The following is a 16,114-nucleotide window of genomic DNA, read 5'->3' on the forward strand; positions in this document are numbered from 1 at the left end:
TTTGTGCAATTAATTACTCACTTTTCATCTTTTTCACTGTCCACCAATGCTGGCACCAACAACAAGGATCAGAGTCATTTGTCACACCAGTTTTGAGCACAGATGCTTTCTTTCACAACCTTGCGGAGTAAATAAAAGGAACCTAGAAATGTAAACAGAAACAGGTTTTAATAAAAAGTAACATTTCAACCATCCCTGTCTTCATAACTGTGTCATACCAGTGAAACAGGAGACTTGGTCTGCAACTCATTTCAATGGAGGTGATGTGAGAGAAATGCTTGGATATTCGAACATGCATAACACTAAATGAATATGAGTAAAAAATATTGTATCAATGCATATCAATATTGGATGACTTCTGAGTATATTTATTATCAACATTTCTAGTTTCAGTGCATTTGAAGCTACCATAATTAAAAACCGCCTACCATTAGGAACTGCATTTGCATTGAGAGTGATGTCTTAAACTGTTTTTTTATGCAAGTAAGATGTGTGCAGGGATTTGTTGTTGTAGCTCTTACAGAAAGTACTGATAGGGTCACCCAAGAGAGTGAGTTACGTGAATGTTCCAAAAAACAAGTCCAAATCGTATTTAAGCCAAAGTCAAGAACCAAAAAGTACATTTTGCATGAAGTAAATGGGAGAGAGAGAGGCACAGTTATTCGCGTTGCGGGATCTCTGCCAGATAACACGAACTTCCTTTAATCTTTGGAGACATGGATGTGATTATAAAAGCAGCACGGCACACCTCGAACTCATGAACGTGCTAACAACACGCCGGCCACTTCTCCATAACTTCGTAAAGACCGTTACATAACGGGTCGGCAGAGATGAGAGACATCATAGGAATGGCGCTGGCACTCGTTGTTCTGAGGGTTCGCGGAGAAAACATCAGTGACGGTTTTTGTACAGATGGAAAATGCTTCGTCGTCCACGTAGACAGCTCGAGTTTTGACGCTGCCCAGCTCGTCTGTCAAGAGAAAGGCGGACATCTGATGACCGTACGCAGCCAAAAAGTGGCCGATGATCTCGGTGGGTTGTTGAACGGCGCTTCTGGAAACTTTTGGCTTGGGCTGAAATACGCCGACAATCAGTGTTCAAACCCAAACGATGGGTTAAAGGGATTCAAATGGGTGACTGGAGACAACACAACCCATTACGTCAACTGGAAAAACGACTTAACGGTTTGTTCTCCACTATGTGTTTCGGTATCACACAAAGATGGGCTTAAATGGACCGAAAGACCGTGCAATGACAAAATTGAGGGTTATTTGTGCGAATACGACAACAAATCGTATTTAAGCCAAAGTCAAGAACCAAAAAGTACATTTTGCATGAAGTAAATGAAGCTTCTTTTTACAGTAGAATTTTGGTGACAATTAAACACATTCTCTTTCATTTTTCCTCAATCCTTTTGTTTAAAAAAAAAATCCAGAACTTCTTAATGATGATTATATTAAATGTTTTTACAATATTTCACTGTACTAATTTTTTTTTTTTTTAAAATTGAATCAACATGAAGCTAAAATATAATAAAATATAATAAATATTTATGTCCAGTTGATATAAAAAATATATTTACAAAACAGTGGCCCTGAAAAGTATTTGGATGCTTAAGTCACAATAAATAAATAAATAAATAAATAACATAAATAAACAACATTAGTGCATTAACTGACAAGATCTAACTCAAAGTAAGTGTAATTTAAGTTAAGCATGAATCAAGTATCCAATGCATGGAGCAAAACAAATTTTCTCATGGCAAATTACAAGAACAAACATTTGTGCACATGCATAATTATACTATTTAATGAGTTAAATAATTAAACAAGTTTTTTTTAGGAAAAATAAACTCATAAATAAAAATAAATAAACATTGAATTAAAATATGCTTTGTAAAAAAAAATGTAAAAACAAAGAAGCAAAGAAAATACTATTTCAGTCTACTTCAAAATTTCACGTTTCTTTTTAATTATTTGTGAAATTCACTAGAAATTTCTGAGCAGTGTTGGGTTAATGCATTACAAGTAACATGAGTTACGTTATCTGATTATTAGTAAAGTAATGCATTACTTTTTCATTTACAAGAAAATATCAGCGTTACGCTACTTTTTCAAATTTTGCCAGTTCCTTTTTCCATTTATTGATTGAAAGCTCTCCTGTGCCCATGCTGAGAGAAATCCGGAGTAAGATGTTACTTTAATTCTAGAATAAATGTGAACATGCATTACCTAATTCATCTCACAAAAAAACAAAAACAGATTGAGTATTACTCAACATGAATAAAAACATTCAAATGCAACTCAGAATATGAAGCATAACTTGCAATAATTAAATATGTTAAATAATACAAATATCCTTTATTTAGGCTATTTAATCCCATTTTATTAATCAGGTGTCTTTGCTGCTAACCTTCGATGATCCAATTTGACCATACTACTAAGGAAAGATTTCTCAAGATAACATTTGCTTTATTTATTGCTGAAAAGTGTTGATCTTCTTCTGTACTGTACATTCATTTTATTTCCCTTCACCCTGAAGCTTTGGGTGTGAAAGGGCTTTTACAACTGGTCACCTTAGTACTATAAGGCTCTATCTGACATTTTTGTCAAAACTGAGTTATTCACATATTCTTATTATGTGACAACTTATTTACATTATGTGATGTTTCTTTTGTAAACTGTGTACATTTTGGGCCTCTTTTTAGAAAGCAAAAATGGTTCTATCTATAGAAGTCTATGGAACGCAAAAATTTTGAAGCTCAATATCCCAAAAGTGCTCAGAATGCAGATAGAACCTTATAATTCTAAGGCGATGAATTGTCAAAAATAGAAGTTAGTATAGGCTATTAAAAACAAACAATCCCAGCTCAGATTTTAAAAGTAACGCAAAGGTGATGCAATGCATTACTTTCCATAAAAAGTAACTAACATAACTGTTTTTTTGTTTTAAATCTATCTATCTATCTATCTATCTGTCTATATGTGGAGGAGAATAGCTTGACCAAAACATAATCAGGCGACAACGGGACATCTGTTCGCGGTAACTAATTTGGAAATTAAATTCCAAATTTAATTTCCAAACCCCATGCGCCCCAGCAGGGTCAGAAAGAAAGAGAAAGAGAAAGAGAGAGAGAGGCACAGTTAATGGCGTTGCGGGATCTCTGCCAGATAACATGAACTTCCTTTAATTTCTGGAGACATGGATGTGATTATAAATGCGGCACGGCACACCTCGAACTCATGTACTTTGGATCAAAGAGACTTCTTAAAAAAAAAAAAACATTAAAAATCTTACTGTTCAAAAACTTTTGACTGATAGTGTACATATCTATCTATTTTAGGAGGAGTATAGCTTGACCAAAACATAGTTAGGCGAAAAGGGGACATCTATTCGCGGTAACTAATTTGGAAATTAATCCTCAAGATGAATATCGTATATCCAAACCCATGCGCGCCAGCAGGGATAGGAAAAAATAGAGAGAGGGAGAGGAGGAGAGAGGGAGGGAGAGAGAGAGGGGGGAGAGGCACAGTTATTCGCGTTGCGGGATCTCTGCCAGATAACACGAACTTCCTTGAATTTTTGGAGACATGGATGTGATTATAAAAGCAGCACGGCACACCTCGAACTCATGAACGTGCTAACAACACGCCGGCCACTTCTCCATAACTTCGTAAAGACCGTTACATAACGGGTCAGCAGAGATGAGAGACATCATAGGAATGGCGCTGGCGCTCGTTGTTCTGAGGGTTCGCGGAGAAAACATCAGTGACGGTTTTTGTACAGATGGAAAATGCTTCGTCGTCCACGTAGACAGCTCGAGTTTTGACGCTGCCCAGCTCGTCTGTCAAGAGAAAGGCGGACATCTGATGACCGTACGCAGCCAAAAAGTGGCCGATGATCTCGGTGGGTTGTTGAACGGCGCTTCTGGAAACTTTTGGCTTGGGCTGAAATACGCCGACAATCAGTGTTCAAACCCAAACGATGGGTTAAAGGGATTCAAATGGGTGACTGGAGACAACACAACCCATTACGTCAACTGGAAAAACGACTTAACGGTTTGTTCTCCACTATGTGTTTCAGTATCACACAAAGATGGGCTTAAATGGACCGAAAGACCGTGCAATGACAAAATTGAGGGTTATTTGTGCGAATACGACAACACCGGTTACTGTCCGCCGCTTAGCACTGATGCATCAGTCTCATATCAAACTCTTTACGGATTTACAGCAAAGGAAGAACTCAAAGAGATTCCTCAATTTACCAATGGGACATTGCTGCCGCTGAGAACGAGACACATTTGTGTCGAAGGTTACTGGCTTAAAGCACCTTGGAATTGTGAAGTTTTTAATGGTGGGTGTGAGAATAAGTGCGTTCAGAATGGACGAAGCTTCGCCTGCATCTGTCCGCCTGGATTCGAACTCGACAACAACGGAGTCACATGCAGTCAACAGGACGATGACCCTTGTGATTTGGCGAAATGTGTGCGTAAGTGCACGAGAGTTGGCAATGCATTCGCTTGCACGTGTCAATCGGGGTTTCAACTTGGTGCGGATGTCAAGTCTTGCGAACATTGCAAACCCGGCTTTCACATTGAAGGTGGCGTTTGCGTTGATGATGACGAATGCGAGCCTGAACCGTGCGAGCATGAATGCATCAACACTGACGGTAGCTATTACTGCCAGTGCTTTCCAGGATTTATTGAGTCAACAGAGGATATGCACAAATGTAAAATGCACTGTGAGAAAAGCATCTGCCCAGCTGACTGTGATCCCAACAATAACGCGCTGTGCAACTGCCCCGATGGTTTCCTACTTGAAGACCAATTTTGCGTTGACATTGATGAATGCGATAGTGGTTTCTGTGACCATGCATGTGAAAATACACCTGGAGGATTTAAATGTTCTTGCTATGAAGGATACATGCTTACAGACACGAACAGATGTATAAAAGAAGACTTTGAAGGTTCAGGCAGCTCAACGCCTTTTGATATTTTTATACCGACGAGCAGATCTCCAACCGACAAGCCGACGTCCATCTCAGCTGGCAGTCTTTTGGGAATAATGGTTTGCATTGTCGTTTGTATTCTTTTACTGGTCTGCCTCGCTCACTGCATAATGAAACGGCTTAGTAAAATGCACCATTATGACGTGGACAAAGGCCACAATGAAATCTACGATTTTCAACAGGTGATCACTGAAAAACACAGCACATAACAGATATTTCCAAATCGATATATAAAAAGAGACACTTAAAGTCAGACGCGAAGTGAACTGAAACGTAAATAGTACATAATAGTAAATATATTTTATTTTGTATGTAACGAATATATTAGACCTAGACAATGTTAGAACAAACTGAAACTTACTGCACATGTTTGAAGTCATGAATGTCAGTATTGCTGAATGTTGTTGTTTTAAGAGAATAAATGCTATTTTTTAATATAACGTGTAGTAAATTTAATTTACAGTAACCTACCTTGTTTTGTCCTCCCTCTGTCTCTACAATTTTGTCAAAATATACAGATAGACTGGAAATGACATCCGTGCTTAAAAAAAAAAAAAAAAATTGTAATGGTTTTTCTGTATTGTAATGGAAACTGTAATGGTGCCTGTTGGTCTTTACTGTTAATTGGTCATCTGAGGCTTGTTAAAACCACTAAATCCTAATGGAATATGTCCCAAAACACACTGCAGGAAACCATATGTGACCCTGGACCACAAAAAACAGTCTTCAGTAGCACAGGTATATTTGTAGCAATAGCCAAAAATTGTATGGGTCAAAATTATACATTTTTCTTTTACGGCAAAAATCATTAGGATATTAAGTAAAAATCATGTTCCATGAAGATATTTTGTAAATTTCCTACCGTAAATATATCAGAACTTAATTTTTGATTAGTAATATGCATTGCTAAGAACTTCATTTGGACAACTTTAAAGGCTATTTTTTCAATATTTTTTGGACCTCAGATTCCAGATCGGCCAAATATTGTTCTATCCTAACAAACCATACATCAGTGGAAAGCTTATTTGTTATCCTGGACCACAAAACCAGTCATAAGGGTTGATTTGAAATTGAGATTTAAACATAATTTGAAAGCTAAATAAATAAGCTCTCCATTGATGTATGGTTTGTTAGGACAATATTTGGCTGAGATGCATTTGAAAATCTGGAATCTGAGAGTGCAAAAAAATCTAAATATTGAGAAAATTGCCTTTAAAGTTATCCAAATTGAGTTCTTAGCAATGCATATTACTATTAAAAAAATTACGTTTTGATATATTACAGAAAGTTACAAAATACCTTCATGGAACATGATCTTTACTTAATATCCTAATGATTTTTGGCATAAAAAAAATAATAATAATTTTGACTCATACAATGTATTTTTGGCTATTGCTACAAATATACCAGTACTACGTACGACTTGTTTTGTGGTCCAGGGTCACATTTATTCATCTTCAGATGTATAAATCTCAATTTTAGAAAATTGACCTTTATGACTGGTTTTGTGGTCCAGGGTCACATTTATTCATCTTCAGATGTATAAATCTCAATTTTAGAAAATTGACCTTTATGACTGGTCTTGTGGTCCAGGGTCACATTTTAATGGTTAAAAATTGATGCCTTGCAATGTCATTTGTAGTGGAAACCATTAGAATTTCTGTGATCTTTAAACGTTTTATGTAATCTTATTTGTTACTTCCCTTTTTAGGTTTTAGAGCTGGTCTTCGTAATGCTGGTAAATGACCCCCTCTAGTGGACAGTAAGGAACTAGTTTCAAGTACATTTAGGTTACTTCATAATCGTTCACCGCTCACGTAAAATAAAATGTTTTATCTTTAAGAAAGGCAAGAGTTAATGTCACAGTTGGTACTAATCCTTGACTAATCCTTGGTGATTCCTGTATTGCACAATTGCATACAATTTCTACGCTGCTTATTTCTTTGTAAATAAATAAAGGACGATTCTGAAACTGGTCTAAAAACGAACTGTTGCTGCTGTTAAAATATTGCTACCGATGAAAACTTACAACTGTATTAAAGAAGCTAAAATGATTATAGTTTTCCAGTTTACAGCGCTCACGTTTGAAAAACTCCTTACCGGAAAATGAATCATTGGGTCAGAAAGTTATTTCCTATTTCAGAAATGTTGGGAAACACAGATGCAATGAAGAGGGAGAGAGAACGGAGGAAGAACTCATTGTCGCCGCAAGAAACTCAAGAGAGAGGACGGATAGTTGTTTACTTGATGCTAATATTACGTTTTTGAAACTTTCTCATTATTTCACGCCAAAACGCTGTCTGGGTTATTGACGGAACCCGGTAAGACGCTGCATTATTGCTCTGTTATTAGTCATGACTTCGTAGTAGCCTACAACTTTCAGATTGATGCATGTATCAGATCTTTTCCCGTTAAAAGCATCTGTGTTGTAGTAAATGAGTGAACCCTAAACTACTTAAGCAAGCAATGAGTAAGATATACTAAAATGCATGTGTTTTTTCCACAGTGCTCACAGAATGGAATATATATTTATACTGATCCTTTTTGGATTGTGCATCAACACTGAAGTTGTGAAATGCACCTCGGTGTGTTCAATTAATGGCTATGCCGCCTTTTGCATAAACAGAGGTCTTCGTCAGGTGCCCGACCTGCCAACGCATGTAAATTATGTGGATCTGAGTTTAAACAGTATCGCTGAACTCAATGAAACATCATTTTTTCGTCTTGAAGGTCTACAAGTCCTCATGCTGATGCACCAAACACCAGGACTTGTGATCAGAAACAACACATTCAGAAGACACTCTAATCTAATATTGCTTAAACTAGACTACAACCACTTTTTGCAATTAGAGACAGGGGCTTTTAACGGATTATCCAACCTTGAGGTTCTCACCCTCACTCAGTGCAGTTTAGATGGTTCTGTTTTGTCTGGTGACGTCCTCAAACCTCTGGTGTCTCTAGAGGTTTGCTGGTCTTACGAGATAACAACATACAAAGAATCCAGCCGGCATCATTCTTTATGAACATGAGGAGATTCCACGTTCTGGATCTCTCTTTCAACAAAGTGAAGAGCATCTGTGAAGAAGACCTCTTCAGCTTTCAGGGTAAACATTTCACGCTTCTGCAAGTGGCCTCTGTGACACTGCAAGACATGAACGAGTACTGGTTAGGGTGGGACAAGTGTGGAAACCCGTTTAAGAACATGTCTATAACTGTGTTGGACCTTTCTGGAAATAGCTTTAAAGTTCCCATGGCAAAGCGTTTTTTTGATGCAATCAACGGTACCAAAATTCAAGGTCTCATTCTCAGTAAGAGCTACAGCATGGGCAGTTCTTTTGGTCATAACAATTTCCAAGATCCAGACAAATTCACATTCAAGGGCCTTGAGGTTAGTGGCGTTAGGATTTTCGATTTGTCCCAATCACACATTTTTGCTTTGTCAAATTCTGTATTTAGCCACTTTTCAGATCTAGAACAAATGACATTGGCACAAAATGAGATCAACATTATTGAAAACAATGCATTTTTGGGTATGACTAAACTACAAAAGCTAAACCTGTCCCAAAATGCCCTAGGTAGTATTGATTCTAAAACATTTCAGAATCTAGAGAAACTTGAGGTGCTTGATTTGTCTTATAACCACATCAGGGTACTTGGAGATCAATCATTTCAGGGACTCCCAAATTTACTAAACTTAAATCTAACAGGAAATGCTCTGGAATCAGTTCATGAATTTGCAAGCCTACCAAATCTTAAGAAACTCTATCTGGGTGACAACAGAATTTCATCTGTGGCTAGTTTACCCAACATTGCGAAAAATCTCACAACCCTTGACCTGGAATTTAACAGATTGACTGACTTGTCAGATTTGTACATTATACTACGGGAATTTCCTCACATAGAAAAAATCTTTCTCCAAGGTAACATGTTTTCGAGTTGTTATAATCAAAGACAAGTCGTGGCATCAGACAAACTACAACTACTTCATCTAGGGCTTTCAACCATGCAGCTGATTTGGTCAGAGGGAAAATGTTTAAATGTGTTTAACAATCTTTACCAGTTAGAACAGCTTTCTCTGTTTTCCAACGGGCTGCAGTCACTTCCCAAAGACATTTTCAAAGACCTTACTTCATTGGTCTTTTTGGATTTGTCTTTCAACTCTTTGAAGTACCTTCCTAATGGAATATTTCCTAAAAGTCTTCAGATACTTAATCTTGAATACAACTCCATTTATTCAGTGGATCCAAATCTCTTCAGCACCCTCAGCCACCTCAGCCTGATGAAAAACCAGTTCCGTTGTGATTGCAACCTAAGGGATTTCCAAACATGGCTAAATCAAACCAACGCAATCTTTTCTCACCCCATTGAGGATGTGACATGTGCCAGTCCTAAGGATCAGTACATGGTTCCGGTTGTGAGATCCAGCATTCAATGTGAGGATAAAGAGGATGAGAGCAGCGCTGAAAAACTGAGGCTTGTGCTTTTCATTTTCTGTTCTGCACTGATCATATCACTCACTGCCAGCGCCATCATTTATGTCCAACGACGTGGGTACATCTTCAAGCTTTATAAAAAACTTATTGGCAATCTTGTGGATGGAAAGCAACAGGAACCCAATCCTGATCGATTTTTGTACGACCTGTATCTTTGTTTCAGTTCCAGTGATATTAATTGGGTAGAAAGAGCGCTGTTGCAGAGGCTTGATTCTCAGTTCTCAGAGCAGAATACACTCCGCTGCTGCTTTGAGGAGCGAGACTTCATACCTGGGGAAGATCATCTTTCCAACATGCGAAATGCTATCCGGAATAGTCAAAAAACCCTTTGTGTGGTGTCTGAACGTTTTCTGAAGGATGGCTGGTGCCTGGAAACCTTCAGCCTGGCACAAAAAAGGATGCAAGCGGAGCTTAAAGACATTCTGTTGGTGCTGGTTGTCGGAAACATACCGCAGTACAGGTTACTGAAATACAAGCAAGTGAGATCCTACATTGAGAACAGAAGGTACCTTACATGGCCCGACGACAGCCAGGACTTGGAATGGTTTTATGACCAACTTCTGCAAAAAATCAAGAAAAACACCAAGGTTAAACAAACAAATCAACCAACTGAACAAACAAAGGATGATGCAAATGGTCAAGCAAACACAGCAGTATAATTGTGGTATAATTGCTGACTGTATATTCTGGGTTGTAATTATTATTATAATTAAATAAGATGTTTATTATCATTACCAAACAGGTGTTGATTAAGTGCAATTTTCTCATGATTTCTGTTTATAAATGTATGATTTATAATGAAAACATATTATAAATAAAAATATTTGTATGTGAATCTGCTGATAATTTCAGTAAGTTCCCTGAAAACATACTCTGTAAATCTATGTTGCAACCTATAAATGATAACGGGGGGAAAAAAAGACCGCTAGTACACTCTATTATTCAACTTAATTTCTAAATACAAGCAAAAGGAAAACAGGGAAGCCACTATAGTGAAAACACTATAATGCAATTGCGATCTGACCTCATGGTAATAACGGTTTGCACATGGTTAATGAAATTTGTAAGGAAACTTCAAAATGGACAAATTGTGTCATTTAAGTGTTGGCCTGTGTACTTTGAACAGGTTGGAAATAGTAGCAATCACATGCCTGATTAAGTAAATATTAAACTGAAATCTTACCATGTCAGGGAACTCAGTCTTCATTGAAGAACTGATCATATAATATATCCTTGGTTGACCTCACAATGCCGTCTGGCATAATTTCCTGTTATGATCCCTTCATTTTAATAAGGAACTGGAAAAAATAAAAAGATAAAAAGACAACATTGCAAAGCTAATATTAACATTGTGATTTATGTACAGAAAGCAATCTTTCAGTGACACCTTGAGCAAACATAGCTGACCAAAGTCTTCAAATGTTCCTTTCAAAGAAAGAAGGATTTAAACCATTTCAAAGTTTTTTTTTTTTTTTTTTTTTTTTTTTTTTATTAAATACATAAGACCTGATTTAGAACCCAAGGGTTCTGCCGAATATTCTGCTGGTCAGAGTCACAGTGTGTAATTTTTATTTTAATGTTTTTTTAGATCCACCACAATAAAGTGAAATTGCCATCTCCCACTAATTACTGTATTCTATTGTATATTGTGTTTAATTTATTTCACACAATTGCGATATTAAGATCTGACATCAAAAACCATATTTTTTTTTCTCTATGACAGTTACTTCATTTATTACCTAACTATCCTCTTACACCATTGCACTGAATGATAATTCTTCTGTTTTTAATAACTAATCCTGGGAAAGCAGCAAAACAGATACCACGTAATATGAAAAACTCATTTATAGCTTTCATAAACAGCAAAAAAAATATTTTTGAACGCTCTCTTAAGTTCTTACCCTTAAACTGGTTAGCTTTGCAGAGGCATCCTCCCTTCAGATTCAGGTTTTCAGTAATAAACAACGTGAAAATAAAAACAATGTGATTTCAGGGTCGATAATTGTGTTTTAAAGGAGTGTTTTTAATGTCTAAAAACTCCGAACACGAGCGATACGTTAAATAACCCGTCAGGTGAATAAAGAGCTTTTCGAAGTGACCGTTAATTTTTGAATTATAAGCGCCCGCGCTTTTCCCCCCTAAAGAGTGGCGATTTAAGCTAATCGTTTTCGACTTAATTCTTGGATTAATAATATTAATTTAGGCTAAATTCATTTATTTATGCTTAACTATTTTTCCTCATCGTCAGAATACAGGAAGATTAATTAAAACAGTTCAGTAGTTACAATATCATGTCTGCTCATTATTAAAGTAGGTGTTAAAATATTAATTATGACGGTATTCGCAGCGCAGCTGATTTTACAAATGTAATTGTTTGTTTAATAATTAAGTATACAAAGTTACATCACTAACACGGGCTGATCCTATGTAGTAGGTACTAAAGCTTAGTAAACAAGTTGAGCTCGGTGCGGAGTGGAGTAATACTGCAGTTACAATCACTAAGGGCGAAGAAACAAAAGGCAGCGGGACATGGCGTACAAAACTGCACCATTAATGTGCTTAATGTCTCACCGTTCTGTTAATTGTAGTATGAACGTTTGTTCAGTACTCACTCTTGAAGAATCCCTTACCGGAAAATGAGTCACTGGGTCAGAAAGTTATTTCCTATTTCAGATATGTTGAGAAACACACATGATCCAAAGAAGGGAGAGGAACTCTCACAGAGAAGGAACTCCACATTATCGCCGTACGGAGCTCTACAAATCTAATCGTATGACTGAAGAAACCGCTAAATAGTGTACTACTGTGGATTAATGGCGGAGCAGGTAAGACGCTAAACCATTGATCGGTTATTATTAGTATTAATGAACCTCGCAGTAAAGCTAATACATTGCTTTATGTGTCGGATCATTGATAGTAAAATCTCGTAAGAGTTTAATGAATACCACACTAAAAACGGGTATTTTTTCCTAAAGTCATTGGACCTTGAAATACAAGCAAACAATTCGGAAGATAAACTTGTTCTACAGGAGTAGCTGTACACTGCGCATGTAGATACATTATATGTGACCCTGGATCACAAAAACAGTCACAAGGGTACATTTTTTAAAATTGAGATTTATACATAATCTGAATATATCTGAATATATAACTTTCCATTGATGTATGGCTTGTTAGGTTATGACCATGTTTGGCTGAGATACAACTGTTTGAAAATCTGGAATCTGAGGGTGTAAAAAAAAAAGAAAAAGAAAAATCAAAATATTTTAAAGTTGTCCAAAATAAGTTTTTAGCAACGTATATGATTAATAAAAAGTTTTTGATATATTTATGTTAGGAAATTTACAAAATATCTACATGAAACATGATATTTACTTAAAATTCTGATTTTTGGCATTAAAGAAAAATCGATCATTTTGACCCATACAATGTATTTTTGACTATATACAAATATACCTTTGCTACTTAAGACTGCTTGTGGTCCAGGGTCACATATATTATTCTGTGATGTTATTCTGAACTAAATTAGTTTGATTTGCATTTCACAACTCTTTATTTTTGTGTCCACAACTGCAAACTTAAAACAGACAATTTAAAGGAAAACTTTACCATCATGTACTTACCCTTGGGTGTCTGCCTTTCTTCTACTGCAGCAGAATGCAAAAGCAAAATAACATTTTTGCTGATAACAGAATTGTCTTTTTTGGGTAAATCTGTTTTAATCTTCCTTTGTATAACATGCTTTTCTTTTTTTCAACAGTGATTTCAGAATGGAAAGAAGACACACATTATCTCTGATCCTCCTTGGATTATGCATAAGCACTCAAATTGTGAAATGCACCTCGGTGTGTTTAATTGACGGCTCTGTTGTCCTCTGCAGAGATAGAGGCCTTAAAGAGGTGCCGAAGCTTCCCACGCATGTAAATGAAGTGGATCTGAGTAACAACAGCATCGCTGAACTCCATGAAACATCCGTTTCTCAGATGGAAGGTCTACAAGTTCTCATACTGATGCACCAAACACCAGGCCTTGTGATTAGAAACAACACATTCAGAAGACTCTCTAATTTAACATCACTTCAGCTAGACTACAACCAAAGGCTACAAATGGATGCAGGAGCATTGAACGGATTATCCAACCTTAAAAATCTCACTCTCACTCAATGCAGTTTAAATGATTCCATTTTGTCTGGTGACGTCCTCAAACCTCTAGTGTCTCTTGAGATGCTTGTCTTACATGAAAACAACATTCACAGTATCCAGCCGGCATCATTCTTTTTAAACATGAGGAGATTCCATATGCTAGATCTCTCTTACAACAAAGTGAACAGCATCTGTGAAGAAGACCTCCTTAGATTTCAGGGTAAACATTTCATGTTTCTGCAACTGGCCTCCTTGACACTGCAAGACATGAAAGAGGACTGGTTAGGATGGGACAAGTGTGGAAACCCGTTTAAGAACATGTCCATAACTACATTGGACTTATCTGGAAACGGCTTTAATGCTAATACCGCAAAGCGTTTTTTTAACAAAATCACTGGTACCCAAATCCAAAGTCTAATTTTGAGTAACAGTCGCAACCTGGGCAGATCTTCTGGTAATAATTCAAAAGACCCAGAAAGATTTACATTCAGAGGTCTTGAGGCGAGTGGTATTAAGAGTTTTGATCTGTCCAATTCAAATATTTTTGTTCTGCCATATTCAGTATTTGGTTATTTGCCAAATTTGGAACAAATTTCATTAGCACAAAATCATATTAGCAAGATCGAAAAGAATGCATTTTTGCGTACGACAAATTTGCTAAAGCTAGACCTGTCTAGAAACCTCCTGAGTAGTACAAATTCTGAAACTTTTCAGAATCTAGAGAAACTTGAGGTGCTTGATTTGTCATATAATCATATATGGATGCTTGGGTTTCTGTCATTTCAAGGACTTCCAAATCTACTCAGCCTAAACCTAACAGGAAATTCTCTCAAATACACACATAAGTTTGCAACCCTACCAAGCCTGGAGAAGCTCTACTTCGGTGACAACAAAATTTCACACGTGTCTTATTTACCCAGCATTGCTGCAAACCTCAAAACCCTTTACCTGGATTTTAACAAAATATCTTCCATGTCAGAGCTCTACACGATACTGGAGAACTTTCCTCAAATTGAGGAAATTTTCTTAAGAGGTAACCAGCTTGTTGATTGCCCTCATGACGAACACAAAGTGATTTCACAACAAATACGAATCGTTGATCTTGCAAACGCAGGTTTGGAAGTTATCTGGTCAGAAGGAAAATGTTTAAATGTATTTAATAACCTTCGCCAGTTAGAAGCGCTTTTTCTGAATTCCAACCTACTTCAGTCGCTTCCCAAAGACATTTTCAAAGACCTTACTATGTTGTTCTTTTTGGACTTGTCCTTCAACTCTTTGAAGTACCTTCCTAATGGTATTTTCCCCAAAAGCCTTCAATATCTTAATCTTCAATACAACTCTATTTATTCAGTAGATCCAAACCTCTTTAGCACCCTCAGCTACCTCAACCTGCAAGGCAATGATTTTCTTTGCGATTGCAACCTAAGAGATTTCCAAACGTGGCTAAATCAAACCGACATAACTTTTCTTCACCCCATTGAGGATGTGACATGCGCCAGTCCTGAGGATCAGTACATGGTTCCGGTTGTGAGGTCCAACATACAATGTAAGGATGAAGAGGATGAGAGGAGCGCTGAAAAACTAAGGCTTGTGCTTTTCATTTTCTGTTCCACACTGTTCGTATTATTCACTACTGGCATCATCATTTACGTCTGTCGACATATATACATATATAAGCTTTACAAAAAACTCATTGGCAAACTTGTGGATGAAAAGCAACAGGAGCTCAACCGTGATCGGTTCTTGTACGACCTGTATCTTTGTTTCAGTTCCAGTGATATGAAGTGGGTAGAAAGAGCGCTGTTGCAGAGGCTCGACTCTCAATTCTCAAAACAGAATACACTCCGCTGCTGCTTTGAGGAGCGAGACTTCATACCTGGGGAGGACCATCTTACCAACATGCGAAATGCTATCCAGAACAGTCACAAAACTCTTTGTGTGGTGTCTGAACGTTTCCTGAAGGATGGTTGGTGCTTAGAAACCTTCAACCTGGCTCAGTGCAGGATGCTAGTGGAGCTTAAAGACATTCTATTGGTGCTGGTTGTAGGGAACATACCGCAGTACAGGTTACTGAAGTATGAACAACTGAGATCCTACATTGAGAACAGAAGGTACCTTCTGTGGCCGGATGACGACCAGGACTTGGAATGGTTCTATGACCAACTTCTGCATAAAATCAAGCAAAACGCCAAGGTTAAACAAACAAATACTACAGAAAAAAACAAAGAGGTCAAAAACAATTCTGAAGCAGCAAATGTTCATGCAGAAACAGCAGTGTAACTGTGAACGACTTTGTATGAACATACCTTTTTTTGCTCTTGGTGAAGTTCTCAACTGGTCTACTGTGTTTGACCTGTTTTCTTTTGGACACTGACGTCTGCAAAAATGAAGTGTATTAAGCTTGACACCATACTGAATTGTATAGTTATAAAAGTTTATTTTGTATTATCCAAAATGTGCAGTAGCATGAAC

At 37.1% G+C, this 16,114-nt stretch overlaps 3 protein-coding genes across 3 annotated transcripts; all 3 read left to right on the forward strand.

Annotated features, from left to right (window-relative positions):
* Positions 1 to 563: 563 nt before the first annotated feature.
* Positions 564 to 5,447, forward strand: thbd (thrombomodulin). The gene has a single exon (XM_051092205.1). It carries the CDS (start codon positions 3,705 to 3,707, stop codon positions 5,214 to 5,216), a length of 1,512 nt encoding a protein of 503 aa, XP_050948162.1. The 5' UTR covers positions 564 to 3,704; the 3' UTR covers positions 5,217 to 5,447.
* A 2,071-nt stretch (positions 5,448 to 7,518) lies between these two features.
* On the forward strand, positions 7,519 to 10,297 carry LOC127151853 (toll-like receptor 5). The gene is given in 2 exon segments (XM_051092204.1): positions 7,519 to 7,970; positions 7,973 to 10,297. Coding segments are annotated over 2 exon segments (2,634 nt in total). The 5' UTR covers positions 7,519 to 7,523; the 3' UTR covers positions 10,160 to 10,297.
* Positions 10,298 to 11,946: 1,649 nt separating this feature from the next.
* On the forward strand, positions 11,947 to 16,113 carry LOC127151852 (toll-like receptor 5). The gene is made up of 2 exons (XM_051092203.1): positions 11,947 to 12,325; positions 13,261 to 16,113. Exon 2 carries the CDS (start codon positions 13,271 to 13,273, stop codon positions 15,920 to 15,922), a length of 2,652 nt encoding a protein of 883 aa, XP_050948160.1. The 5' UTR covers positions 11,947 to 12,325; positions 13,261 to 13,270; the 3' UTR covers positions 15,923 to 16,113.
* The last annotated feature ends 1 nt before the right edge of the window (position 16,114 follows it).

Source organism: Labeo rohita, chromosome 20 (genome assembly GCF_022985175.1).
Source record: "Labeo rohita strain BAU-BD-2019 chromosome 20, IGBB_LRoh.1.0, whole genome shotgun sequence".
In the NCBI taxonomy this organism is placed as follows: Eukaryota; Metazoa; Chordata; class Actinopteri; order Cypriniformes; family Cyprinidae; genus Labeo; species Labeo rohita.